This window comes from Zeus faber (genome assembly GCF_960531495.2).
Source record: "Zeus faber genome assembly, chromosome: 20".
Taxonomy (NCBI): domain Eukaryota; kingdom Metazoa; phylum Chordata; class Actinopteri; order Zeiformes; family Zeidae; genus Zeus; species Zeus faber.
In genome coordinates, this window is record NC_137207.1 from 16,416,493 (window position 1) to 16,443,768 (window position 27,276).

The window sequence follows — 27,276 nt, forward strand, 5'->3', positions numbered from 1 at the left end:
ATTTCCTCAGCTCAAACAATTTATTGAAACAAAAGCCAACAACAATGGTGGTTATCCCACAACAAAAAATGTCAGTCTCAATGACTTGTCATGTGCCCTTGAGCATCAATTACAGCTTGACAACCACGTCTCATGCTGTTCACAAGTCGACTTATTGTCTGCTGAGGCCTGGCCCCCCACTCTTCCTGAAGGGCGGCCCTCAGGTCATTGAGGTTCTGGGGCACAGAGTGACGAGCCTCTACACGGCGACTCAGCTGATCCCATGGGTTTTCTATGGGATTCAGGTCTGGAGAAAGTGCAGGCCACTCCATTTGAGGTGCCCCAGTCTCCAGCAGCCGTTCCCTAACGATGCGACCTCGATGAGCTGGAGCATTGTCGTCCATGAAGATGAAATGAGGCCTGTGTTATTCATGCAGGGGCACAATGACTGTATAAATCATGTTATTCAGGTAGTATGGGCTTGTCACTGTACCATTCACAAAGTGTAGGGCAGTTCTGTATTGACTAGACACACCACCACCACCAAAGGCTCGTCTGGTGACAACAGTGGCTGATGCATAGCGCTCTCCTTGACGTCTCCAACATCGTTGGCGGCCATCATTTCTGCTCAACGTGAATCGACTTTCATCAGATAACAGCACTGAGGCCACTGGTCCCTTGTCCAGCGTACTAAGACGATGATGCCTGTGCCTGGTGGTGTGGTCAGGTACCCTTGCAGGTCGTCCAGCACGCAGACCACGCTGATGGAAACGGTTTCGAATGGTCTGACGTGACACTTGGGTGCCTCTCACCTCCCTTTAATGTGCCTGGAGTTGAGTGGCATTCATCATCCGCTTCCACAGGGCACTGTTCACAATGAAGCGCTCATCAGTGTGGGATGTGGCCAAAGGACGTCCACTTCTATGCCTTGCTGTGACTCTTCCAGTCTCTTTGTCTCTGTTGAAACCTGCTGATGACACTCTGTGACACTCTAAGCTCAGCGGCCACTTCCCTCTGAGAACATCCTGTTTGAAGCCTCGCAGTGGTGAGGTACTGTTGGTCAGTTGTTAGGTGTCGTCTTGGTCTCATGATGTCAAAATGTGACCAGCATGATGAAGAGGACTGTTTCAATACCAATTCTAATTGAACCAGGAAATGTATCGGTCGATTCATGGATCTAACACCTGTTGTGAATTTTGCCGTTCGGCTCCTTGTACTGAAACATTGAACAGTTGGACATGTGCATTCAAAAGTTTAGAGAAGGTCAAATTAAGTTCACCTGTAAAGGTTAGAGTGCATTTTAGGTTCATCCTGAAATTTCACCCGAAAGCCGAATATCCCTAACTTTAGAGTAGTGTGTGTGTGTGTGTGTGTGTGTGTGTGTGTGTGTGTGTGTGTGTGTGTGTGTGTGTGTGTGTGTGTGTGTGTGTGTATATATATATATATATATATATATATATATATATATATATATATATATATATATATATATATATATAAAAATTTTTATTTTATTTTTTGCATTTTCCCACTTGGAGCCAAATAGCCCGTGTAATATGCCAGACTATTTAAAAAATGGGTGGGGCACCAGAAAAACTCTCTTTTTGTTGGAGAATTTCACCAAGTCTGTTTCAGGTTTATTGCCAATATATTTTATTCAAAGGCCCAATCTACATTGACGTGTGGGCCGCATTTGGCCCCCCGGCCGCAAGTTGAACTTCCCCGTAATATCCACTATTTTACCAACTTATTCAAATAAGGTCAATCAGTAATTGTAATTGACATTTATTTATGACAGGGTAGTGTAGGGACAGAGTTCATCACAAACCAGTTAAATATTGAGACACAAAGGCGATAAGAGGAGCAAATTACAAGACACTGCTGAACCACACAGTCTTTTCAAAAATAAAAATCAGTGCAGAGATAATCTTACAAAGATTGCATAATATACAGACGTTATAAAATTTCCCAGAAATAGTGCAATTATACCACCACCAGGAAAAAAAACAAAATGAAAAAAGACTGCTCCAATTAAATATATATATATATTTTTAAAGGGGACCTATTATGCTGCTTTTCAACATGTTACTCCTATAGGTCTCTGAGGTCCCCGAAACATGTCTTTTAAAGTTTTTTGCTTTAAATACCACTCAGAGGATGCATTCTAGCCATTGTAACATGCCTCTTTAACACTCCTGTTCCTGACTGTTTCAGTGTGTGTCGCTTTAAATCAAAATGCTGCTGCTCACCACACCCACTCCTTATTTGAGGCGAGAAATAAGCAATCCGGTTGCTGAATCTTCACTCATATTTTTCCATTTTTCTTGGCCGTACTTCAAGCTCGTGGGGGACACCGCACGGGGCTTTTTGTTTCATTCATTTAGGAAACGTTGGAAAATAATATAAAATAAATACATCTACAATAAAAAGTTTTTATTGGTTTCGTTCGGAGACACGTGCAGCCGATCGCGAGGCGCAGCCTACAGTCAACCCACCACATACCTTTTTCTTTTTTTTTAAAGAAACAAATATAATTATTTTTTAAATACTTACATTTCCCTCGTCTGCATTTTTGTCACAGAAAGATGGTATTAATGCCTCTTTCTTTTAGAAGATTTGTGCTGGTCTGTGAAGTCAACAGAGCAGTTGCCATGCTTAGGGGGGTCCAGCGGCGCTTGTTATTTCTCCAGCCGTGGGTGGAGTTACTCAGATGGATACTGAGGCTCCATGTGACGTAGGAAGGGGTCACAAATCTGAATGGCTTGTTGAATCACGTTTTCTGAAACAGGCAGTTCACAAAGGACTGACTGGGTCTTATTTCTGTTTGTGTTTTGGTAGGCCAACAAGCCCTGATAAGGTGAGTTTTTCATAATAGGTCCCCTTTAATGCTATACTTCAGGGAGCCGGTCTCCAGTGTTTGACGTGTGTGTGTGTGTGTGTGTGTGTGTATATATATATATATATTTATTTTTTTCAACATTTCTGGTAGCAGGCATCATAGAAGTGCAAAAAAAAGCAGATGTTATTTGTGTGGCTACATCTTACTGAAACTGATGACTTATTTCACAAATTGGACACGGAGGAATGACAAAGTACAAAGAATGCTTGCTGTGAACACCACACTAAGTATTGCACTTGAGAAAAAAAAAAAAAAAAAAAGAAGACTGACAAAAAAATATGCCGGTTGAGCAAATGGTTGGATCTTTGTGCCTTTTTGAGGGGAAAAAGGGTTGGCTACATGTATGCAGTAGTAGTTGATGATGTAAAATAGTGTTTTGAAAAAACTACTTTTACTTAAAATTAATGGTAACAATACAATATAGGAAATAACCTTGAGAACCCGACGATACCCATTTACCGTGACAAATATCTGAATGTTTTCCTGCAATTGAGACCTGGGAGAAGCTACGGATCATCAGTTTATCGGATGCTGAATGTTACGATTTTCTTTTGGCCATAACAGCATCAGAAATACAATTTTGGAATAAAATTGCCATTTCATAATCCCAGAGATGGGAAAACAAAAGGCAAGTTTTGACAGTTTCAAAAAGAAAATGTTCCTTCTGAGTTTGGAAACCCATCTACTTGCCCACCAATTACCATCAACAGACAAAGTACCCAAAGTGCTTTCGTAAATTTAAAGTGGTACTAGGTTGATAAATGATAAACACAGAAGTAGTCGTTGATACAAAATGCATAAAACCTGTCACGAGACATAACCGCATGGATATTTGATCTCCAATCCCAAAATACTGGGATATTGAAAAGTCCCACAGCGGAAAATAAATAGGGACAAGAGAGAAGTATCGGCTGACTAATATGACGTGTTGATGTGTAGCGTGTATGTATGTATAAGTAAGTATGTAATGAATCAGAATTGATGTTTGAAGGCAAAGAAAGATTTAAAGAATTTTTTCTGGGGGGGTGGGGTGCAGAGAAGCATCGCATGCGGATTTACACTAAAATTAAGGCCACAAAATCAATGAAACAAGCCCTCCTGGTAATGTCTAGTTAAATCTGAACGGCTGGTACCAGTGCCATCCATATAAACACCTCACATCAGTAGGATAGAAATAGGACATTTCCCACCTCAAAAAAACCAAAAACTCAAGCCTCTACGCTAATATCCGTGAGTCAGCCGAGGGAAAAAACAAACGTGACGTACGGAACCCAGGCTGCCGAGGCCATCGCCACGCAACCTTCTGCTTTTTTCCGCGGAGTGCAACCACAGACGGACTCGGCCGGTCACGGGTTAGTGTCATGCTGTCAGTCAAACGAGCAGCCATGCGTTCGTGTTTTCATAAGCGAGGAGCACAACAAAAGGAAACCAGGCCCAACACCGTCAAATAATATCACCTCTCACCTGTTCTTAGGTATAAAGAAAGCGTCTAGTACACCTCACCTGAATGTCGTGTGGAAAATTACAATTGTAACGGTTTGCTGATAGGTATTGCACCTAAAACACACCTCTTAGCACACACACCACTACGTACACGCATACACACACACACACACACATATATATATATAATAAAACACACACACCAGACAAGTCAATGAAACACATGGTTAAAAGTGGCACCAAAGTGGAACGGTGACAACGGAGCTCCCAACACACACACACACACACACACACACGCGCACACGCACGCACACACTCTATTATCAACATGAACTCCGCCCGTGAAGCCTGGACAAGGACAGAAACATCTAGAAAATCCCACACGCTCACGTCTCCACGTTTGAGGTTGGCGTTTCATGGACGATGCGGCCCGACAGTGTGTGCTACAAGAACTAGTGTGCATATTCTAAAACGACATTCTTACGACGCGCCGCCCGGTGGAAGGAAAAGGCCACGGTGCGGCGAGCGTCTATCCCAACCCCAACACCCACCCCCACCCCCCCACCCCCCAAAAAATATATTAATATATATCAGAGCCTTCTCTCCAACATGCATGCCAAGACACCCAAAGATATAAAAAAAACAAACAAAAAAAAAAAAAAAACCACAACAACAACACAGGCCTGTCGTTTTCCCCACCCAAAAGTCCTGCAAACTGGAGGGAGAGGTATGCAAATGCGGGTCTGGACGTTGGGATACGCATGCTGGTATAAATGACTCTCTAAGTAAATAAACGCGATCCCTCTTTTTCAAGTGTTGGGATCCATTAGAAGAAGAGCCATCTCTCCCTCTCCCTCCCTCCCTCCAGCCAAACCGTAATTCAACGGCTTAAGTCGTCCGGTCGCATAGAAACAAAGCCATCGACTGAACTATTATGCAAAATGTGGATTTGCATGCTACCGACACCCAAAGACGTAGCTCTCGGTGTCAGGGAGTGTTTTGAGTGTGTGTTTCAGCGGTGTGCTGCTTTGGTACTGTCTTGGATGGATCGGGAGCGCGCGCGCACACACACACACACACACACACACACACACACACACACACACACACACACACACACACACACACACACACACACACTAGACAGTTGAAGACAAGAGCACACAAACTGTTCTACTACTATACTGCCTCCAATGGAAAGGATTATAAAACATAAATATAGAACACTTAGAGAACTCAGATATATATATATTTTCCCCCATTTTCCCAACTCCCTGCAAAGAATAAAGGAAAAAAAACAAAAACAAAAAAAAAACATGAGTAGTCATAGGCCCTCGCGGTCGGTGCGACTCCAAAACAGGAAGCACCGCAGGACGGAGGCCTCAGCGCCTCCAGCCGCGCCACACACACACACCGTCAGTCAGCCCCAGTGTAACGTACGCTAGCGCTCCCTCCGGGGTCCTTCCCCTTGCCAGGTTTTTCCCATCGGAGTGGTGGGCGAGTGTATACGTGCGCGCCGGCGTGCGTGCGTGTGTGTATGCGTGCGTGCGTACAGGTGCGTGGACCAGGCGGGTGCCGGCACGTGCACAAAGGCGGCAGGTCAGCCAGTTCAAAGCTGGTGCACTATGCTGTCCGTGTGGTTGACGGACACGGGGCCCTCCTGCCGCAGGCGCTGCCACTGGAAGGTGGTGCTGAGGGAGCCCACCTCCTCCTGCTCGCTCTCCTGCTCCTTGGCAAACTCCATGAACACCTGGAGACAGAGGAGATGAGTGAGTGAGTGAGTGAGTGAGTGAGTAAGTGAGTGAGTGAGTGAGTGAGCGAGCGAAAGACTTGCTAACCTGCTCTAAGGTGGACTGGGAGAAGTTGTACTCTTCAAAGTTGAAGGCTTGCTTTGCTGAATGCAAGGGAAAAAGGGAAGAACACGCTACAGGAAAAACTGAATACAAATTAATTAAACAAATCAGTTGGTAAGACACGGCTTGTGTGTGTGTGTGCACGCGTGCAGTGACTCACCAGTCTCTAACCGGGAGAATGAATTCGCCAGTGACTTGACGTCCTCCATTGGGATCTTGTAAACCATCAGAGTGGCAAAGCTGCAACACAGCACCGGCAAATATTAGCATCTCATTACACGCACACGCACACGCACACGCACACGCACACGCACACGCACACACCTCTCTTGTCTCGCAGCGTGAGGGAAGATTCGGAGGATCTCTTTGTGCAGCAGCGCCACCTGCTGCAGCCCCGTCAGCTCCTCCCTGAGCTTCACCTCCAGGCTGTAGCCGCGGCCGTACTTCCCCTTCAGATGCTGGATGGAGCCGATGCACCTGGGGGCGAGGGGGTGGGGCACAGGAGACATTTTACAGACCGCTGTGATGTTGCTCAGGTACTGTATTGGCATAACGACACCGGATACTGTGGTTGTGGCTTTTTATGAAGCACAAACCTTAGCTGGCCAGAAACCATGATGGCCACCCGGTCGCACACAGCCTCGGCCTCTTCCATGTAGTGTGTGGTGAGGATGGCGCCTCGCTGGCGGCTCTTGAACGCCGCGCGGATGGCCCTCCTGGATACAGGACACACTGCGGTCAGAGAGACACGCGGAGGCAAGCAGGGCAGCGGCGTAGGGGATAAACTACCAGCGAGATGAAACCTCGCTGTCAAATTTCCAAAAGAGCCTCTCACCACATGCGCTGTTTAGACTTGGGGTCCATCCCCGTCGAAGGCTCGTCGAGGAGGACGATCTGAGGGTTTCCAAGCATGCTCAGAGCAAAGGACAACTGGGAACCCAAGAGAGAGCAGCCCAACTGACTTAGCAAACCAGTATGAAGGAGATGCCTGAATGATAATAGCCTTCTCTAAATCTCAACTCCATCGCAGGACGAGGCGGTCAGACAAAGGATGTCCGCCAGCTGGAAAGTTGGGTTTGTAAAAGCCATAAAATAAATGATGTCCTTCTCACCTTCCTCTTAAGTCCTGCTGAAAGGGTCTTGGCTTGCTTGTCCATGTGATCCTTCAGTTCAAGAGCATTCACAACTCTGAAGATTAAAAAAAATATAGATATACATACTGCATATATATATTACTGAAATCCATTAAAACATAGTCAAAGGCCGCAGTGTGTGTTGCTGTGGACCCTCACCGCCTGATGATACCAGGGACGTCCTGCCCCCGGAGACCCTTGATGGCGGCGTAGATCTCCAGGTGCTCCTGCAGGGTGATCCTGGGCCACAGGGGGTTGACCTGCGGACAGTAGCCCACGTGCTCCAGGGGGTTGTCCACCGGGTGGAACTCCGTGCTGTAGTCCCCCATTAACACCTACGGATAGAAAGGAGAGAATGTTCAACCACAAGGTTGGCCAATAGGGATGGACTGTGCCATTTGTTTACACCCAATACCGATTTGGAATCCTAAATCTACAAGCATCGACTGATAGAACAGATCCAATCCATTACCGTTACTGAATTATCTACAGTTTGACCGTTAGTTTGGGGGTCATCCAAACATAATTTTTGGAATATAAAAAAAAAAAAAAAAGAAAAAAGAAAAAAAAAAGGGGGGGGGGGGGTCAATCAATTCTCACATACTGGATATTCAAAGGCTAAATTATTTAATTAACAAAATCCTACTTGAAATGAAGATTCACGTGACTACAACACAGGGGTAGATACAGCAAGACACTGATGTGACCTCATGGACAAAACTGGGTATGGATGAATGGAGGGATTTGTGCCTTGGTACCTGGCCGGCGGTGGGGTCCGTGTCACCAGACAACATGTGCATGACGGTGCTCTTCCCTGACCCGTTGGGACCCAGCAGTCCGAGAACCTCTCCTTGGGAAGCACCGGGAGACAACAACTAGGAAGCTCATATTCGTTTCCAAAACAGACTTTTGCATTCGATTTGGACACGTAATAATCGGACGAGCTCATCAAAATTCCTCATAATCGGCACTGCTCTTTACCTTTGCGAACACAGAAGGAGACGTTCTTAGTGGCAACCTTCATATTCTTATCGAGAGAAAAGCCTTCTCTCTTGCCTTTGTACTGCTTCCTCAGGTTGCTCACCACCACCACAGGTTTCTAAATAGACGCCACAGAGCTTAATAGAGCCTGCAAAACAGACATCTCCAGCCAAGTCTCCATTCAAATGCTATTTATGACATAAATTAACTGTTGAGCAGCTCAAGTCTATATATAAAAAAAAAACAACAACATTCCGACTGTGATTTGCAGACCAACCAGCGAGCGCCCACCTCCTCACAGCACTGGCAGGTGAGGGCCTCCTTCACCCTGGCCTTCTCCATCTGCACATCCTCATCCTCGTTCTGCCCTTCCTCTGGATTCCTTTCTGCTTTGGGCTTTGGCTTAGAGGTGATCCTACAAAGACCAAAAGATGAAAAAAAGACAGACATAGTGGCGTTTGGTAATTTAGCTCTGACTTTATAATTTAAAAAGGATGATGCTCTTCTGAAACTGGACAGAAGTCAAAATAAGCTCAATGTACTTATCAATTACACAATCGGTTCCCAAGTGTTCTGGTGTCCTCTCAGCAATTTTATAGGAAGAAAAAAAAAAATCACCATAATAATACAATAATGTAAGGAAAGTAAAGCTAACATAACCGTGAAATAGATAAATGTGGACACAATTGTGTGTAAATTATACATTTAGAACCAGCATTTCTTGCAATTAGGCGTCAATGTGTGTCACGTCGACTTCAAGTTAGATAAGAATCTTTGCTGAGACAAGGTTTCTGCAGATGAAGGAAAATCCAGAGTCCCACAGGTCTGAAATTCACTTGTGGTGGTAGCCGGCTGGGACTCACAAATTGTTTTTCCGAGTTCCCGTGAACGCAGCATCGCTTCCAACATGAATTTGTTTTCAGAGTTCCTGTGAACGCAACGTCACTTCCTGCTTTGAAGCCTTTTCAACCAGAGAGCCGTTTCCGCGTCTCCTAACGGGTTAGGCATTCACCGAAAAGTGAGTTGTTTGCATCCCTGAACTTCCTAATAAGTTTTTAAGACCTGTGTTTCTTTCTAAAAAAATGTTTTTTTAATTAAAACATTTAAAAAATGTGGTAGATGGACTGTAGGCTGCGGTTGCGTGACATGCTGTTGCTTTCTCCAAACAAAACCAATAAAAATTGTGTTTTTATTGTAGATGTATTTCTTTTATCTACTCACGTTTACATGAAACAAAAAAATCCCTGTGTGCGGTGTCCCCCACAAGTCGGAACAAACTTTTAATTTACACCTTGTAGATCTAATGAGTGAAGATTCAGCAACTAGATTGCTTATTTCTCGCCCCAAATTTGTTCAGAAACAGATTTTGGTGGACAGATATGATGAAATCAGTGAAAGTTTGTGGACTAAATACAATGGAACCTGAAAGTCATGCTCAAACCTCATTGGCTCACAGAACTAGGGGCCTCAGGAGGGTGGTGCCACCCACTGAAACAGCCTGTCCGGACGCAGGATGATTTAGAGGCATGTTAGAATGGCTAGAATGCATGTGTGTGGTATTTTTCAGCAAATAAAAAAGTCTTGCAGCGCTCAGAGACCTATATTAACTTGTTGAAAAGGAGCATAATAAAACCCATTAATCATTTTAAGGCCTAAAATTACTATTATTGGATTTTGAGCTGAAGACTTTTGAAGGAAGTGCGGAAACCCTGCTGAGGACGGCCTCGTGTCTGTGATCCGAGCCTTCACCTGCAGAACTGGTCGCTCTTCATGGTCCTGCCCCCATAGCGGATCTCCAGCCAGCGAAGCAGGAACAGCAGCATGATGCACTGGAGATAGGGCTGCGCACCAAAACACACACACACACACACACACACACACACACACACACACACACACACACACACACACACACACACACACACACACACACACACACACACACACACACACACACACACACACACACACAGATACACACAGTCACACACAGTCACAGTCACGCCTGAACACAATGTGCCATGTCGGCAGGTTTGAGCGTTGTGTTGACACCAACGGTCACACTTTATTTCAAGTTCAGTACTTACAGCTATGACGGAAATGAGAAGGTTCTTCCACAGGAAGTTTTCCTCGTAGAGGGATCGGAGGAAGGTCGCCTGTGAACAAATGATATGCTGTTAAACTCGCTCCATTTTCTGTAGAATATTCTTGCTCTTAACTGCAGCTTTTGTTTTAAAATACATGATGGCAACGTCAATGTTTTCAATTTGTGAATTGCAGGCACCGCTCGACTGCTAAGATGCAAATAACTACCGTAACCATAAACTAGAGGAGAAATGCATCAGAGACATTCAGAGGGGAAACAAGAATCGACCCCGTCCATGAAACATTTTGGTTGAAATTAAGGATTGAATCCCAAGTATAAGCAGCCAAAAGAATGATTTGGAGTTGCAGGTGCATGGAGAGTTGCTACCTTGGTGATGAAGTTGAGGCAGGCCATAAGCGGGTAGAGCGGGTTGAAGAAACACAAGATGTTGTGCAGGTTCCTGGTTAGACCCAGGTTGTCGTTCACGAACGAAAGCTGCACCAGGGAGGCCGACACCACACACACCTGAGAGGAGAAGAAAATAAAAAAATAAAACAACAAACAGTCCCACAGTGAGTCTGGCATTAAACTGTGACAATGGACTCAGTGCAAAGAGTAGTTACTCTAACCGGTCAATATCTAGTAACTACTGCATCGTCCAAAATAAATGCTCGTCTTTACTTTCTACTCCCCTACACCCCCCCCCAAAAAACAAGTGCACACAGACTGTTTTGAAAAGCAAGATTTCTCAGAATCTATTTAAGTAAGACGATATCTGCAGGCGCAGCTATTTTAAAACCCATCCAGGGATAATAGTTCCTTTGTGCCATAAATAGGGGACATTTCACTGATGTAACCTTAAAAATGACGAATTACAGATGAGAGCACTGGAATGCTTAAATAAATGTATTATATATATATATATATATATATATATATATATATATATATATATATATTATTAAACTGTATATATAATATGTTCCATTTGTTACTGCATATCAAATCATACCAAGCCTTTTTGATAAGGATCATCAGTGATTTGGCGAGCAACACTCATCTCAAACCATATCAGTGTTGAGTTACAACAGGACCCTCTCAGTGAAATGTGCACTGGTGTGGTGAATAACTGTGTGAAGGACATGACAGCGTGTGTCTCACCATCATCGAGACAACGGAGAAAAAGTCTCTGTTGCTCTGGACACGGGCGAAGCCGAAGGACACGACATAGGTGAAGAGAATCATGGCTGGGCCGAAGCCGACGGTGCACAGAACCTACAACAGCGGAGACGGAGTGTCAGCGTGTTAAAGTCAGGAAGCGTCAGCGGTGGTGAGACAGTTCACTACTGATGATGAAGGGTCTTTCAGTGTCATCCTGTCGTGCTTAAACCAAGAGATAGCCCCATCATCATCATCATCATCATCTTAAAGATGGTAACGATGCAGAATTTCTCACAATATGTACACAATACGTCTAAAATATTAGAGGGCATATGGCACCATTTGGCGACAAAGCTTAATGACATAGTGTTCCAAAATACCTTATGGGTGACATCTATTTAGCTCAGAAACGTGAAAAGTGAAGATCCAGCATTTACAAGCATGTTTCTGTATTTGCATGTCGTACATGTGTTCTCATTTATGCAGCGTGAATCATGCATTGATCATAACATCTGGTTCCCAGCGAAATCCAAAACAAGCATGAGCACTGAGAGAAGGAGGGTGTCGAATAGGAAACAACAGCCTCTGCTTGTCTCACACTGCTGAAATGAAATTTCAATCCGAGATGAGTGTAAGACTCAATGCGGACAGAGGAACAGCCCTGGGCCAAGTTCCTCCAAATAAAACAACTAAAAACACACTGTATTTAGTTGTTTTGTTTGGAGGAACAGGGCACGGCTCTCTGCGATTGGTTACACAGAGAACCGGTCACACATCTAAAATATATTTATGATTCCCCTTATGTATGTACCGTAATTTCCGGACTATTAAGCGCACCTGAATATAAGCCGCACCCACTGAATTTTTTATAAATATTTATTTTGAACATAAATAAGCTGCACATGTCTATAAGCCGCAGGTGCCTACCAGTACATTGAAACAAATGAACTTTATACGGGCTTTAACGAAAGCACGGCTTGCAACAAAAATTAAAAAAAATAGCGGTAAACAGTAGCCTACCAAGAAAGTCATTGGTCACTATCTTCCTCCTCCTGCGCACTGAAACCACTGACGTTTCTCCTTCGGTGTCGGAGTTGAATAGCCTCAGAATTGCTTCATCTGACGTTGGATTGTTTTCATTGTCGCTCTCGTCACTTTCATCCGGAGGCAAATTCCCCGCTGAGCTCATGCTGCCCTCTTCAACACGCAGCAGTCCAGCCTTTCCAAACCCGTTGATGATAGTGGCTTTTTTGACAATGCTCCACGCTGTCAGGACCCACTGGCAGACTTGACCATAAATTGCTCTTCGCATGCGGCCCGTTTTAGTGAAGGATTTCTCCCCACTTGTCATCCAAGCCTCCCACTGAACACGGAGCCCCACCTTAAATGCACGATTTACACTGATGTCGAGTGGCTGCAAACACTTTGTTGAGCCCCCGGGAATCCCAGCTGGAATTGAGTTTGTCCTCTTGATGGCTTCTTTCACAGAATCTGTTATGTGGAACCTCATGCTGTCCAAAATGAGCAATGCCTTGTTCCTGTGAAAGAATCCTCCCGGTCGCTTGCCGTAACACTCCGTATGCCATTCATGCATCAGGCTTTCTGTCATCCGTCCTTTCTTGTTGACTTTCACAACAATTCCTCTCGGGAATTTTTATTTTGGCATTGTCGTGCGTTTAAAAATCACCATCGGTGGAAGCTTTTCTCCCCATGCCGTGCAGCTCAGAACACAGGTGAAGTGCGTTTTTTCATGCCCAGTTGTTTTCAGCGTGACGGGTGATTCGCCTTTCCCGTTGACAGTCCGAGTGAGAGGCAGGTCAAACGTCAAGAGGAACCTCATCGATATTTATGATGTCGTGTGGGCCGATGGAACGCTTCGCTATCTTTGCATCAGTGAATTTGCGGAAGCTTGAAACTTTTCCCTCGTAGTCGGGAGGGAGCTGCTGACACAGACTCGTCCGTACACTGATGGACAGGCCTTTACGTCTCGTAAATCTGAGACCCCACGATGGTCCACCTCTAAAATCCTCAAACTTCATTGCGGTGGCGATTGTTTTGGCTTTCAGTCGGATCTCCACAGTTGAAACACCTCGGCCGTCTGCTCTCTGTGTGTTGACCCAGTCTCCGAGCTCATTTTCTAGTTCGGGCCATCCGCTCTTTCTTCCCTCTGAAAGCTTTTGTTGTCTTTTTGCACCGAGTGAGTTCCTCACGCTGCTGTTTCCAACGTCTTATCATCGACTCATTAAGGCCAAGCTCCCGTGCAGCAGCTCTATTTCCTTTTTCAACAGCCAGATCGATCGCCTTCAACTTGAAAGCTGCATCACATGCATTTCTTTGTGTCTTTGCCATGATGAGGGTGACGAAATGACGACCGTTAATGATGGGAAGTTTGAGCGCGCTCGATTTGATCTAAACAGTTATATTGTTTCACCCTAACCCGTTCGGCAATTTCATTGGTCTAATGAAAGCTTCATGCCGCCAAAAAACTGAGCACCGTCACATAATGTGTTTTTTGCTCAGTTTTTTTGGCGGCATGAAGCTTGTGAAAGCGGGAAAAATCCATATATTAGCCGCGTCATTGGATAAGCCGCGAAGTTCAAAGCGTGGGAAAAAAGTAGCGGCTTATAGTCCGGAAATTACGGTACCCTGTTTTATCCTGTTACCGCAATGCACACTGACTGAAAAAAAATAAAATAAAAAAGAAATAAATAGATCAAAATTAAAACGGTAGGAACGCAGTACCCCAGTGATACCTGCTTTTTCTGCGCGGTAAGGAAAAAATGATACCATCACAGCCCCAACTGTATCATGAATGAACCTGCACTCATTAGGTTTAGGTGATTAAGGCTGATCTGAGCTGCTTGTTGGTGTGTTGGTGTGTTGGTGTGTGTGTTTGTGTGTGTGTGTGTGTGTGTGTGTGTGTGTGTGTGTGTGTGTTTATGTGATAGGTTTTATCTTTATCCTCGCACCACGGCGGTGAGGTTGCTGGAGGTGAGCAGGTCGCCGGCGTGGAAGGAGAAGAGGACGGTGGTCATGCTGGACAGGATGAGGTAGTAAAAGGGGATGTCCACCGCCGCCTGGCCGCACCAATAGGCCGACGGCACCATGCCCGAGATACGCAGCGTGGAGCGACATTTGATCTGCAGCCGGAGAACACGGGGAAATAAACAACAACATCAACAACAACCTTTAGTCGGTGTATCAACTTCTATTTGCTGTTATTAACTGGAATTGGCCTAAAACTTAAGATTAAACCAGCAACATGACATAGGACCACAAGACTGGGTTGGAGTGTGTACTGGATAGTACAGTTGTGGGAAATTATATTGCTGCACAGGAAGTGGTGTGGTTAAAGAATTATTTGACTGTATTTTAACTGTGTTGTACTTAATATTAGTATCGTTGGAATTTGTCTAAATGTGTCATAAATATTCATTATAAAATACAAAATATCGTTGCACAAACTTGTGTGGTTTTCTGTGGCGTTTGAGTTACTGTAGCTAAATGACTCCATCAGTTATTCACACCGTAGTCGTCTTGTAATGAGGATAATCACATCATATGTAAGCTACTAAGGCTAACTACATATAGTATACACATTCATATCATTAGGATATACCCCTTGAAATGCATCAACTCTTACTAAATTTTAGTAGGACCCAACATATAACTAACATGGAGATGTCCAGTTCAAACTTCAAATAAAAGTCTCTTTCACTGAAAGGGCAAATATACATTTATTATATATATATATATATATATATATATATATATATATATATATATATATATATATATATATATATGGTACTTTGCAAATGAATTGCAATCATTACAAAAATATAAACAAATAAATAAATGTCCGACTCTTCATGCTCTTGTTCACTGGAAGTCCTCTTTCCCTCACCGTGCGTTAAACAAACGGAATCAAATCGAACGACCCTTTTTACTGAGTGACTCGTCCAGAACCGAGTCTCAAAAAAAAAAAAAGAGTCAAACTTTTCATCACGAGTGGAGCTCCATTGTGACAGTGATAGATCCTCAGTCTACACAACGTTAGAATATTGTAGGGCGACAAATTAATAACTGATCTAATCTTCTTTGTTTACATTGAAGTACTTCCAAACAGCCGACATTTTCTTTACTTCGCTCTCTTCTTTGAGCTTCAGCTACGCAACTACGTTACGTTGGTATGGGGTTTGAGTATTGGAGCATTTTTACAAGTACGAGTACAGGAGCACTGTATCTGTGTGTAAATTAGACACAGAAAAATGATTTGGCACAGAATCAGAAAATATATCTGACACTGATCAGCCGGTGAAAACCAACCGATTCATGTGACTGGCCGACCGATCGGTGCATCTCACGTTTTATGTGTTAACATTACGTCACATTTTTGTGCTTTATTATAACTCTCCCACTTCCCATTTTACCTCAGAAATGCAGCTGGACACCTCGGTGAATAATTAAGTACCGCTCAGATTACCCGATGTTACCATGGCACTTCGTAAGGAAACCACGGAGGTTCAAAAAATCTCACCTCCCTATCTCGTGAGTGGTCCATGGCAAAGTACGCCGGCATCCCAGCGGCCAACATCCCCAGGATGACGGCCTCGATGTACACTAGGGCATAGGAGGTCCCGTCCGGGATTTGCTGAAGGATTGTAACAGTTAAAAAGTCTGTTATAAAAGCCATCTGTAAACTCCATTGGAAAAAAAAAAAAAATAGATAAAAGTAAAAAAAAATCACAACGGAGCTTGGCTCGTGATTTGAATTCACTGAACTCACGTAGTCGAAAGGTTTGGTCCAGGTTCGAATGTGCCCGCTACCGTTGAGCCCTCGTAGGAGAGCGTTGCTCAGAACATTGACGGCCATCGGCAAGGAGTGGACAGTGGTGCTGTTGAAAGCGAGGCTGTATCTGAAACCCTGTGAGCGGACAGCACAGCAGAAGGGATTGAGAGCGAGACTGATGACATTGCAAATGTCCGGCTACTGGCTGATGAACAAGCCCCAGTGTAAGCATCGTTCTATCTAAAGACTAGACCGTCAAGTACAAAGAGTCACTCCGTTTAGGGTCTGAGCAGTTGAGATCGGGATCGAGAGAGAGAGAGAGACGGACAGACAGACAGACAGACTCTCTGGTCTTGTCGCCGAAACACAAGCGACCGGACCTTGCTGGATCCTGTGACGTCGATGGCGGCGCTGTGCGGGGCTGCGGCCATGTAGTCGCTCTGCTTCATCATTTCCACCTTGATGTCCTGAGACTCCAGGTTGTGGATGAAGTCGGAAATGTCAGAACCTGTTGAGGAGAGGAAAAAATAAAATAAAATAAAAAAAATAAATAAAGAGGAAAAACTGATAAAAATCAACCGAAGACGAGGAAGGAAAAATAAGATGAACAGTTACGGAGGACCATATTAAATTAGCTATTGCTACTTTGCAGTGGAATTTTAATTGAGTTACAGCCAACATGTTACAGTTGTTTGTCTTTTCACAATAAAATATACTGTATAATTGAATGAATATTAAAAAAAAAAAAAAAAAGGTTTGGGAGGCTCTGCAGGAAACTAACCAGAGGAGTTCTGAACCAGCAGGCTGGTGACGTACTTCCTGGGGGCCTGGTTGTGTCTGAGGAGGTAGATGGGCAGGAACTGGCGGTCTGGAGAGTGGATCTGGATGTTGCCCGTGGCCACGGACAGCACCAGCACCGCAGCCACAAACACCACGAACAAGGCTAGACTAAGCAAGAGAGAGAGAATGATAAATAGAGGACAGAAAGATGGCGAGAGACGGAATGTTGTGTCGTCTGTGCTGATATCACTAAACATACTCCCCACCTACCCAAAGACAAAGGCCACAGCAAACGCCGGTACCACACGCACACAAAAATTTAATCGTGACCAACTTTCGATCTACCCTCTTATTAAATGAATGACTATTATATTAAAATGTTTAGGATCATATTATTATAATATATCATTTTCCTGACGGCGACTGTGATGAAGTCTTTTCCACTACTGTCAGTGCTGCTAAATCAGGGGTTTCCAAACTGGGGCCCAGACCCCCCTAGAGGTCCGCAGAATTATTTTGTTTACTCAACTACACAATTTTTTGTTGTTGTGATATATGCACTTTTTCGTCCACAAGGTTTTCGATAAATGTTAGATTTGTGTTGCCATGTAATGGCCAATATTATATTTGTGTAGGCAGATCATTTAGATATTATCACTTTTTTAAAATTTATTAAAAAATATATATATTTTACTCACGTGTAGGCGAAGGCCTTCCTCTCTCTGCGCATGTTGAGCATGTGCAGCCAGGCCACGGTGCTGAACTGCTGCCTCCACAGGGCGTGGCCGGACACGGTGTCCGAGCGGCTGTCTGAGAAGGTCAACAGCTGCTGGTCGGTGTCGCCCAGCGAGGCGGCGTCGTACTCCTCCTCTGCCTGCTCCTGGTTAAACACACTGTAGTCTACACACACACACACACACACACACACACACACACACACACACACACACACACACACACACACACACACACACACACACACACACACACACACACACACACACACACACACACTTAAAATAATAAAAGCAGTGAGGCCTGTTTCAGAACGCCTGCGTTTGTTCCACACTCACCTGCTTGGTCCACTTCAGCCTCGGCCTCCAGACGGAGGAAAACATCCTCCAACGTTGTCATGGAGACGCCGTAGTTGATGATTCCCAGGTCGGGTCGACAGTCAAGCTCAGAGAACAGGCCTGAGGGACACGAATGGGACCCACCGAGATCAGTTCGACTACATATAAAGACTTCTTTGCACTTACCAGATTGGTATGTGCAAAGTGTGTGTGTGTGTGTGTGTGTTTTTCATCGACGGTGAATAGAATAGAATGGTTAGTTGAAACTCAGTGCTCAGGAACTCCAACTCCAACTCAGCTCAACTGCTGAATGTTTAAAAAATAAACCGAAGCAGGGAGAAATACTAATGTCATTCTGTCCTGATCTCTATTTGAGTTGCTTCTCACCTGGAAAGGTGTCCATGCTTTCAAACGGCAGCGTGAAGGTCAGCTCAGCCTCCTGTTGCCGTGACAACTTTGCTTTGGGGACGTGCTGTTTGACCAGCGTCGCGATGCTTCCCGTCTCACCACCCTCGCTGACTGACATTCTAATGGAGGAAAAAAGGAAATAAAAGTTACTTTCTGAGGTAGGAATGCAAAGAATTATTATTATTTTTTTTTTAAACCACAATTGAAAATAAACGTAGTTGTATCACTTCCTATGATCATATGCATTCTACATATCACAGAAACAACTCAAAATATATTAGTACGCATCTTTCTTCATTTTCTAAACAAAGAGCCATGGCCTCAATATCACAGAAAAAAGAAAACACCTTTGTTTGGGTTGCAGTAAGTAAAGTTGTCAAGGGAATACATATTCAATTCAATATATAGGACAACAATTTCAACCACATGTTGTGGAACAAAAGAAGCTGTGGGCTTCTAAGTTCTAAAATATCTCTAAACTGGTTGAGTAACCATGATATGTAATCGCTTAGTCTGTAATGAATCAAACTTGAAACAAGAGAGCTTTGTTATATTATTGAGGTTGAGGTATATCGTGCTCGCCTGAGGTGGTATCCGACACCGCACTTCGTCTTCAGGTAGAGGGAGGAACCCACGCACCGCAGTTGACCCTGGGAAATCACCGCTTTCCGATCTGGGGGCAAATCAAATCGGGATCTGCTCTCAAATGTGTAAAGGAAACCGTTTTAGGGATTTTGTAATTTGTAAAAAATAAATAAATAAAATAAAAGGTTATTTGCATGTGTTTGTGTGTTAAAGCCTGTTAATACCTGCCAGTATGTCGGCCTCGTCCATATAGTGTGTGCTGAGGACGATGACTCTGCCTGCCCTGCGGCTCTTCAGCAGAGACCACACCTGGTGTCTGGAGCAAGGGTCCATCCCCGCTGTGGGCTCGTCCAGGAGCAGGATCTGACACACGCAGAAACACACTCAAGGGTCCGTACTCGGCTTCCTGACACTTCACCTGACTTGGAAACGGTTGCCAACAGAGGTTCCTGACAAGCAATGTTTATTTATGCGACATTCATCAACGTCTGAAGTCGCTGTTCGGCGGCGGCCATTCTAAAACCGAGACCTTCCTTCTACAAAGTACTTTGCATCATCATTTTCTCCATGTCCTGCATGTAGCTGGTGCGAGGGATCTTGAGTGGCTCACAAATGAATGAGTATCATCTTGCACTGAGGCCTCGTTTGAAAAATTAAGTTGTGCAAACGAGAACGTTTTAAAGTACAAGTGGGAGAAGTGTGCGAATGAAAGGCTGTCTCTCTCTGCAAAACAAACCCCATTGTGCACACTGTGTCTTAATTAATACCGTCCACAAAAATGGTTGGCACAATTGGTGGCAATCCAATTACACAAATGTCCCCAAGGGTCTCAAAGGGCTTTACAGGCAAATATTAACAAGATCAACAGGACGACTTCCAAAGCCCGAAGAGGCAAGAAAAGACTCCCATAAATTATTTGGAAGACCCTCAAGAAGGGACTAGAGAGAAATCCCCGTCCAGATGACTAGGCGTCCAGTAGGAGCACGTGGGGAAAGCAACAAAGTAAAAACACATAGAAGACAGTTGGTACCAAGTCCAGGAAACAGTCAGTCTTTCATCATAGACTTACGACAGACACACACCACCGACACCTACACTTTGTCCCCAGTGAACGCCGACACGACCGTCACACACTGACGGATGAGAGTGAGTGGTGATAATAGGAGCGGTAAACTGAACGCACCTTGGGGTCTCCTAGAATGGCAATGCCCACGGAGAGCTTCCTCTTTTGTCCTCCACTCAGGTTCTTTGCCTGGGCGTCCATGATCTTCTCCATGTCCAGATCCTTCAGAACCTTTCGAACCTGTGGCAAAATTGACATAGATGGTCAAAGGCAACACATTGACTGCAACACATTAGGACTCCCAGGATCTCATAAGCAATTTGATTTTCATATGAAAGGGTCAGGATTTGATAAAAAAGGATATTGATGACAGTTCTTCCCACAGAATTTGATTCCATTTGTGTTGGTAGCTGAGCTGAGCTGTTGGTAGCTGCTGTTGCTAGTGTCCCCGTTACGCATAGTGCTTTTTTTGTTTCGTTCCAATAAGGAAATTGAGTTAAATAAAACACTGCAATATATGAGGAGCAATCTCAAATAAAAACGCCATGTTTTTATTTGCTTTATTTAGAGGAAGGGGGACATGCGATCGCTCCCTCTTCAACATCTCCTGAGGCATGAAGAGGGAGACAGGCTTGCAAATTGCGCACCGATCGCTCCTTCAGAGTACACACTGAGGACCCAAAATGTACTTGAGTTTTTGATCAACGATATCATATTATTTTCAAGGACATGATTGGAATGACAGATGAATAGATCCAGGGCTATTTTTTTTTTCTTATTCTTATTTTTGTTTAAACAAAAAAAAATGTTAGATTGGTGCTATTTCAGTCATTCTTTTATGAATGAAACCCATTAGTCCTTAATTACTTTTCATATACTTATCACATGTTAAATATTAAAGGGGACCTATTATGCTTTTCCTTATGTTGTCATTTTTATAATATATGTATCAAATATATCACAATGTGGGATGTTCATATTAGACGTGGCCAAAGCGTCAAATAATGAGGTAAACTAATTACAAAGTAATCACTGCGAGATCAATTTTAACAACTGACCGTTTGTATGAACCAGACATTCTAGGTGGTGAAAACCTTTACCCGCCTATTTTATCTGACCAAGCATACCTCGCCATCGATGTTGGCGGGCAGTATGCCTTTGATGGCGGCAAATATCCTTAGGTGCTCCTCCACGGTGAGCACGTCGAAGATGATGTTGAACTGGGGACAGATGCCCACCAGCTGCTTCATCGCCACCCCGTCAGCGACCTCCGCCACGGGGGAGCCGTAGATGGTGGCTGAGCCGTCGGTGGGCGGACAGATGCCGCACAGGATGTTCATGAGGGTCGACTTGCCGGCGCCGCTGTGGCCCAGCAGGGCGGTGATCTGTCCTTCGTAGATGTCGAAGGTCAAGCCTGAGGATGGGTTGGTTTAAAAATAATGGAAATGACAACAGCACAGTACAGTAACACCGGGGCATCTGCAGGCAAAAGGTGTTATAGACTTTTTAAGAATTAAAAAAAAAAAAAAAAAAAAAAAAAAAAAAAAGTGTTCCTTTAAATGACCAAAGTTTCACTAAATCGTAGTTAATTTTGGGTCTAAAATGCATGCAAGCTTTGTACATGTTTTATCCATTAGCAGATATCCACAATGTCCATTTTCTGAATTACTGCTTGTATGGAATCTTTTTTTTTTTTCCTTTTTTTATTATTAGAGGCAAACAATTTGATACTTCTAAAAGTTGAATTTCAGACTTTCAAGTACAATTCAAGACCTTTGCTTTTGCTATAGATAGAACACATTTTAATGATACTCTGCAGATACTCCAAACTCCCCCTCTCTATTTTAACTTGTCTCCTCTGGGATGGATATAGACCTGCACATAAGCTGCATCATAAGCATTAAGAAACTCGACGCGCCCTCAGGACCCACTGATACTCAATTGAGAGCTCAATTGATTGGTTGCCGTCCCGCTTCATCTGCTATCTGAGAAACACTTGACACAGACTGAAACTCCATTGGGGTCAAAACGCTGTAGGCCTGACCTCTCAGCGCTTCCACGACATTGTCCCTCTCCTTGTAGACCTTGCGGATGTTGTTGATGCTGCGAGGAGGGAAGCACAGCGGAGGGGGAAATTAGGAGACGTTGAGAAAACGTGAATATCTGCAGACAGCATCAACAGAAGAATCAGTATCCAAATGTGCATTGTAAGCAGAGGGCTCTATTTCAATGTGAATGAGACTTTTACCGGATGGCCTCTTTGCCTCTGAACTCCGGTGAGACGGGCTCGACGGCCTCGTCTCCGGTGGGCGTGCCGTTCACCTCCGTCTCGTAGACAGAGCTCACTTCCACATAGCGCTCCCGGCGCTTGGACCAATAGGACGGCTTCAGGAAGTACAACAGCGATCGCCTCATGCCAAACTCACCTAAATGTGGCATCAAAGAGAATAGGTCATAAAGAGGTCATCTTATTAAAAAAAAAAAAAAAAAAAAAGAAAGCTAATATATATATTAAAAAAAAAAATATATATATATATATATTTTTTTTTTTCCCAGTATGTGCGTGCATACCCGGCAGAACCTGGTCCAGGTAGAGCGCCAGGAGAAGGTAGAGAACGCAGTCGATGACCAGCATGAACAGGGGAACGTAAAGAGGATGTGGACCGCTGGCCAAGGTGGAAAACAATGCTCCATCACCCCGGGCCTCCAGGTAGACGACCTGACACACACACACACACACACACACACACACACACACACACACACACACACACACACACACACACACACACACACACACACACACACACACACACACACACACACACACACACACACACACACACACACACACACATTATCGCTTGCATGACACTGGCTGACTCAAGAACTTATATGCATACATTAATAACAAAGGCTATTGGTAACTTATTATTATTATTCTTAAAATAAAATTTTATGTTTGCAGCTGTGTTTGCAATCTTAGAAGCATAAAACTTAACACCTAAAAATAATCTCAAAAAAAAAAAAGCCTTATTTTAGGCTTAATTTATTTAATTTCATTCAAAGATTATTTTTTTTCCCCCATCAGCAACTTGGGTCTTTTGAGCAGCCTACATTACTTTTCAAAAACACATTGTAACACCACATTGCACAACACAAGACATTAAGAAGTTTAAAATCTATTGAGGATAGATTGAATACTTTCGATTGATCATCTAGATGCCCTGCAAGCACCGTGTGTGTGTGTGTTTGTGTGCGCTTACCTGTGCGATGCCGATGGAGAAGGCGCTGGGGGAGAGCAGGCAGAGCAGCCAGACCAGTGGCTGTGGGAAGTCCTTCATCAGCACGGTGAACAGCGACAGGCAGCCGAACACCACCGTCAGCATGGAGCCCACCGTGCTGGCGAACTTGGGCTTCTTGAACAGAGGAGTGAGCATGAAGGAGAAGAATATCTGTGGCGGGCGACCAAAAGAGAGAGAGAGAGAGGTAGGTGAGAAGAGAAGGAGACGAAGGAGGAAACACATTAGTGTACTAATAGTCAGTGTGCACACGGCTGCATTGTAAGAACTTGGAAAAATGGGACATTTGCTGAAGTCAAAGTGTAAATGGCTTAGATATGTATAAAAAAAAAAATCGGATTTCCCAGATACACAGTTAACAGGATCGAAAAAGGAAAGTAATCTAAGCAAATGGGGAAAAGTAGAATAAACAAATAAACAAGGATCTTCTTTTTTTTGACATATTGTTCGTTGTGTGGCAGTCAGAAACCTAATATAAAGTAGAGATCCCCCACCCCCCAGATGAAGACAGAAAACATTAATTTCCGAGGCAAACTAGGTCAGCATCCCAAACAAGAACAAAATGTTTTGAAAAACAGTGCAGGGAGCAAACGCGGCACAAGTCCCTCAAGGCTTTCTGGGTCCAACTTCTTTCAAAACAAAAAGCGTAGGAGGTGCAGGGCTATTCGGTTCTCCGTGCACAGCGCTACTCACAGAGGAGATGCCGTAGAGGAAGATGAGGAAGAAGATGACAAAAAAGTCACTGTTGGGGAAGAGCGCCGTGTAGGTGGCGATGATAGACATCAGAATGGACATGGTGGTAACCAGAGCAGCGTAGAGCAGTCCCCATGACAACCTGAGGAGGGATAAACATCGCCGGAGACACAACAAAATAATTTTACAGGACAATTGTCATGTATTCACGCGTGTCTTTTTACTTATTTCTGCTTCTTTGACCTCTTTTCAGGCGTAACTGGGTGTGCAGAGGCCTCTCCTTATGTCCCTTATGTCAGCCTAAATCGTCTAAATAAATATGGTATCATATAGATATTCATTCTAAAATAAATATTGTACGCGTAAAAAAGAAATTTTGCTGCACATCTAATAAAAAATGTTCCACTATATTTTGGGAACTTTTGTCATATCACATGACTTTTCCATAGCTGTAAAACAAAATGATTGTCCTCCTCACCAGAAGGCGGTGTCGTACAGGCCCATCATGGTCATGGTGTCTTTCAGGCGGTGTTCCTTCTCCGCGGCCACGTTGACAATGAGGAAGGTGACGAAGGGCGTGAAGGCCAGCACCAGGTAGATGGAGATGAGGGCGTGGGGGAACTTCTGCACCTCCACCGAGCCCGGCTGGCCCATCATCACCGCCCGCAGTTTCATCTCACTCCACACCGAGCGCTTGGTCTGCATCTGTCGAGGCGGGAGGCAGATGCATTGGACCGAGGACAACTCTCCAAAAAAATTCCTCCCCGCGAGTCCGTCAGCTTAAACTTCTCTGGAAGTGTGTCATCAGACCGCCGTTGCAGTTCCCAACAGGACACCAAAAAGCATTTCCATTTGATCTTATTCCATTGAAAAACCCAGTTCTAATGCTAATTAAATGTTCATCCAGATAAAATAATATATCTTATAATGCATCAAGCAAAGCACCTTAATGTGTGTCCGCCAGTACCTCAGTGACTTGTGATATAACCTTTTGGAATCCATCCAAAATGTATCGCAACAGCATTGTATAAATAAATCATACAAATCACTTAATCACTTGAAAGCCGAGGCGTTTGCACATAGCGGCGCGTGCGGAGACCCGTCCCCTCTTTAGGTCAAGCGATTTCACCCCAGAGAGCTTTCCGCTGGAAGCCCTTCTCACCTGGATTATGGCCGCGTCGATGAGAGACTGGACGCGGATGAAGCCTGAGTACCAGTAATTGGCCGCTCTGCAGTTCATCGAGCTGGCAAAACAGTTGGCTGCAGGAGGACAAACGCCACGACAACCGCCATTACCGTCTCCACCCGGCTCAGGCTGCGCTTTAATCATTCAGAACTACTTAGGTTATATTCATGCTTTGTTTTTTTTTTATCCAACTCCTCTTAGCAGCGACATCACAATAAAATGGGAACATTTTCACAAACCGATATAGCTAGATAGCAAGAGAAGATTTCCTCTAGAAATGAGGTAAGTAATTTCTTGAGACGTGAATCCAATATTTACCAACAGCTTCGGTGTAGTCAGATGGTAGTGGCAGCTGGTTATAAGGGAAGCGTAGTCTGTAGGAAGTGGCGGCGCTGTCCAAGAAAACAACCCCGACGTAGATGGAGGGCTCGTACAGGCTTGCGTTCTCAAGGTCTTCTTCGCTAGAAAACAGCTCTAAACGGTCTTGCATGTCTGGAAGGGAAAAATGCCACGGAGCTCTATGTAAATTGCAGATCATGAACCCCATGAAATGCTGGTGAGGGGGATGTAGACAGCTGTATTCAGAGTAGGTCTGGGTATCAACATTTTGACCTGATGTAAATTAGTCAAGTCTAACGTGATTAATTTCTTAATAATTAAGTCTGTCGTTTTTATTTGTTATAGGTGACTTTTGGACAGTTTGGGTGATATTTCTATAACAAAAACTGGAATAGTCATTTTATTTTTAAGTATTGTTTAGCAACTAGTATCGAGGGTGAGGTGTAAATATCCCGAATAGGAAATCGACACAAGACTTGATCAAGTGGGATGAACTTGGAGGTCAGGCGTCACTCACGCAGCTCCTGGGCCACTTCCTCCATGATGTGATTCGTGACATTGGTGATGGGGGTGTATCCGAGGCCCTTGATGAAGTGGTGGTCTTCCCGATCCAGCTCCATGGTGCTGATTCCACCGTGGTAGACATGGGGGTTCAGGGTGCTGATGAGGATCAGGAGGCCCAGCAGGAGCAGCGGCAGGATCAGCTCCTGGAAAGAGAGGCCAAAGCATGACAAACAGGACACATAAGGAGGAAGTTCAGCTTCAAGTTTGCCGACAGGTGACCTCCGACAGAAACAAACTCTGCTGTTTAGGCATCGCCGAGGTTAATGAATGCTCCCGCACGAACGCACTTCACTAGATCCAAACGAAAGTATACGTGGTCAACTACGGAGCATGAAGCCTGTAAACTAGCAACACATTGCCATACAATTTTCAACTTTTCCAACACTGCCTGTCACCCCTCCCCATCGAGGCGCATGATGAACAACTACAGCTTCTCTCTTTGACCAAACATGACCGTGGCAACAGAGAGGGGATTTAAACCCACAACTGGTAGATATCGGTTCGCCAACATCTGAACCATATATGTTTCACACAGCTGTATATCAAGAGAGGTTTGGGGCGCCTGTGGCAGACACAATTTAAGCTGAATTGAGTCTGCGGATCAGGGTTCACCACAATGTTTTGCGCACAAAACCCCCCTATCTAAGGCACAGACGCGGGAAGAGAAAAAGATCCCCCCCTCCAGAGATTTGAGTCAGCAGGGAAACACTCAATAGAACCCAAAAACCCATTTGGTAAACAGCTTTGTTGGTCCTTCAACGCAAATCGATAGCTTAACTGGGAAAAGCAAGGCACAGAGTTGAGCTCACTGCAAAACATTGTGTAGCACAATTAGGTTGTTTTCGAATTTAATAACCTCTGAACCGGCTCTCGTAAGCCAAGACAGCCAGTGACAAACAGCGGCGTCTCGGATTCCGACTGAGATGAAAACAGGTTCTATTGTGGCTTCTTCACCA

General features: G+C 44.3%; 1 protein-coding gene across 1 annotated transcript; it reads right to left on the reverse strand.

The window, feature by feature from the left end:
• Positions 1 to 5,708: 5,708 nt before the first annotated feature.
• abca5 (ATP-binding cassette, sub-family A (ABC1), member 5) lies at positions 5,709 to 26,298 on the reverse strand (the record flags this gene model as incomplete). Its single annotated transcript, XM_080021190.1, has 36 exons — positions 5,709 to 6,071; positions 6,160 to 6,215; positions 6,335 to 6,414; positions 6,499 to 6,651; positions 6,771 to 6,890; positions 7,010 to 7,104; positions 7,287 to 7,362; positions 7,467 to 7,642; positions 8,066 to 8,157; positions 8,289 to 8,406; positions 8,580 to 8,703; positions 10,038 to 10,129; positions 10,376 to 10,444; positions 10,762 to 10,899; positions 11,536 to 11,649; positions 14,505 to 14,675; positions 16,076 to 16,189; positions 16,325 to 16,462; positions 16,696 to 16,835; positions 17,109 to 17,275; positions 17,806 to 18,007; positions 18,181 to 18,300; positions 18,568 to 18,707; positions 19,171 to 19,261; positions 19,398 to 19,536; positions 20,357 to 20,476; positions 21,364 to 21,650; positions 22,281 to 22,339; positions 22,485 to 22,662; positions 22,808 to 22,955; positions 23,503 to 23,691; positions 24,232 to 24,373; positions 24,710 to 24,936; positions 25,394 to 25,491; positions 25,736 to 25,909; positions 26,274 to 26,298. 36 exons carry the CDS (start codon positions 26,296 to 26,298, stop codon positions 5,931 to 5,933), a joined length of 4,713 nt encoding a protein of 1,570 aa, XP_079877316.1. The 3' UTR covers positions 5,709 to 5,930.
• Positions 26,299 to 27,276: the final 978 nt, after the last annotated feature.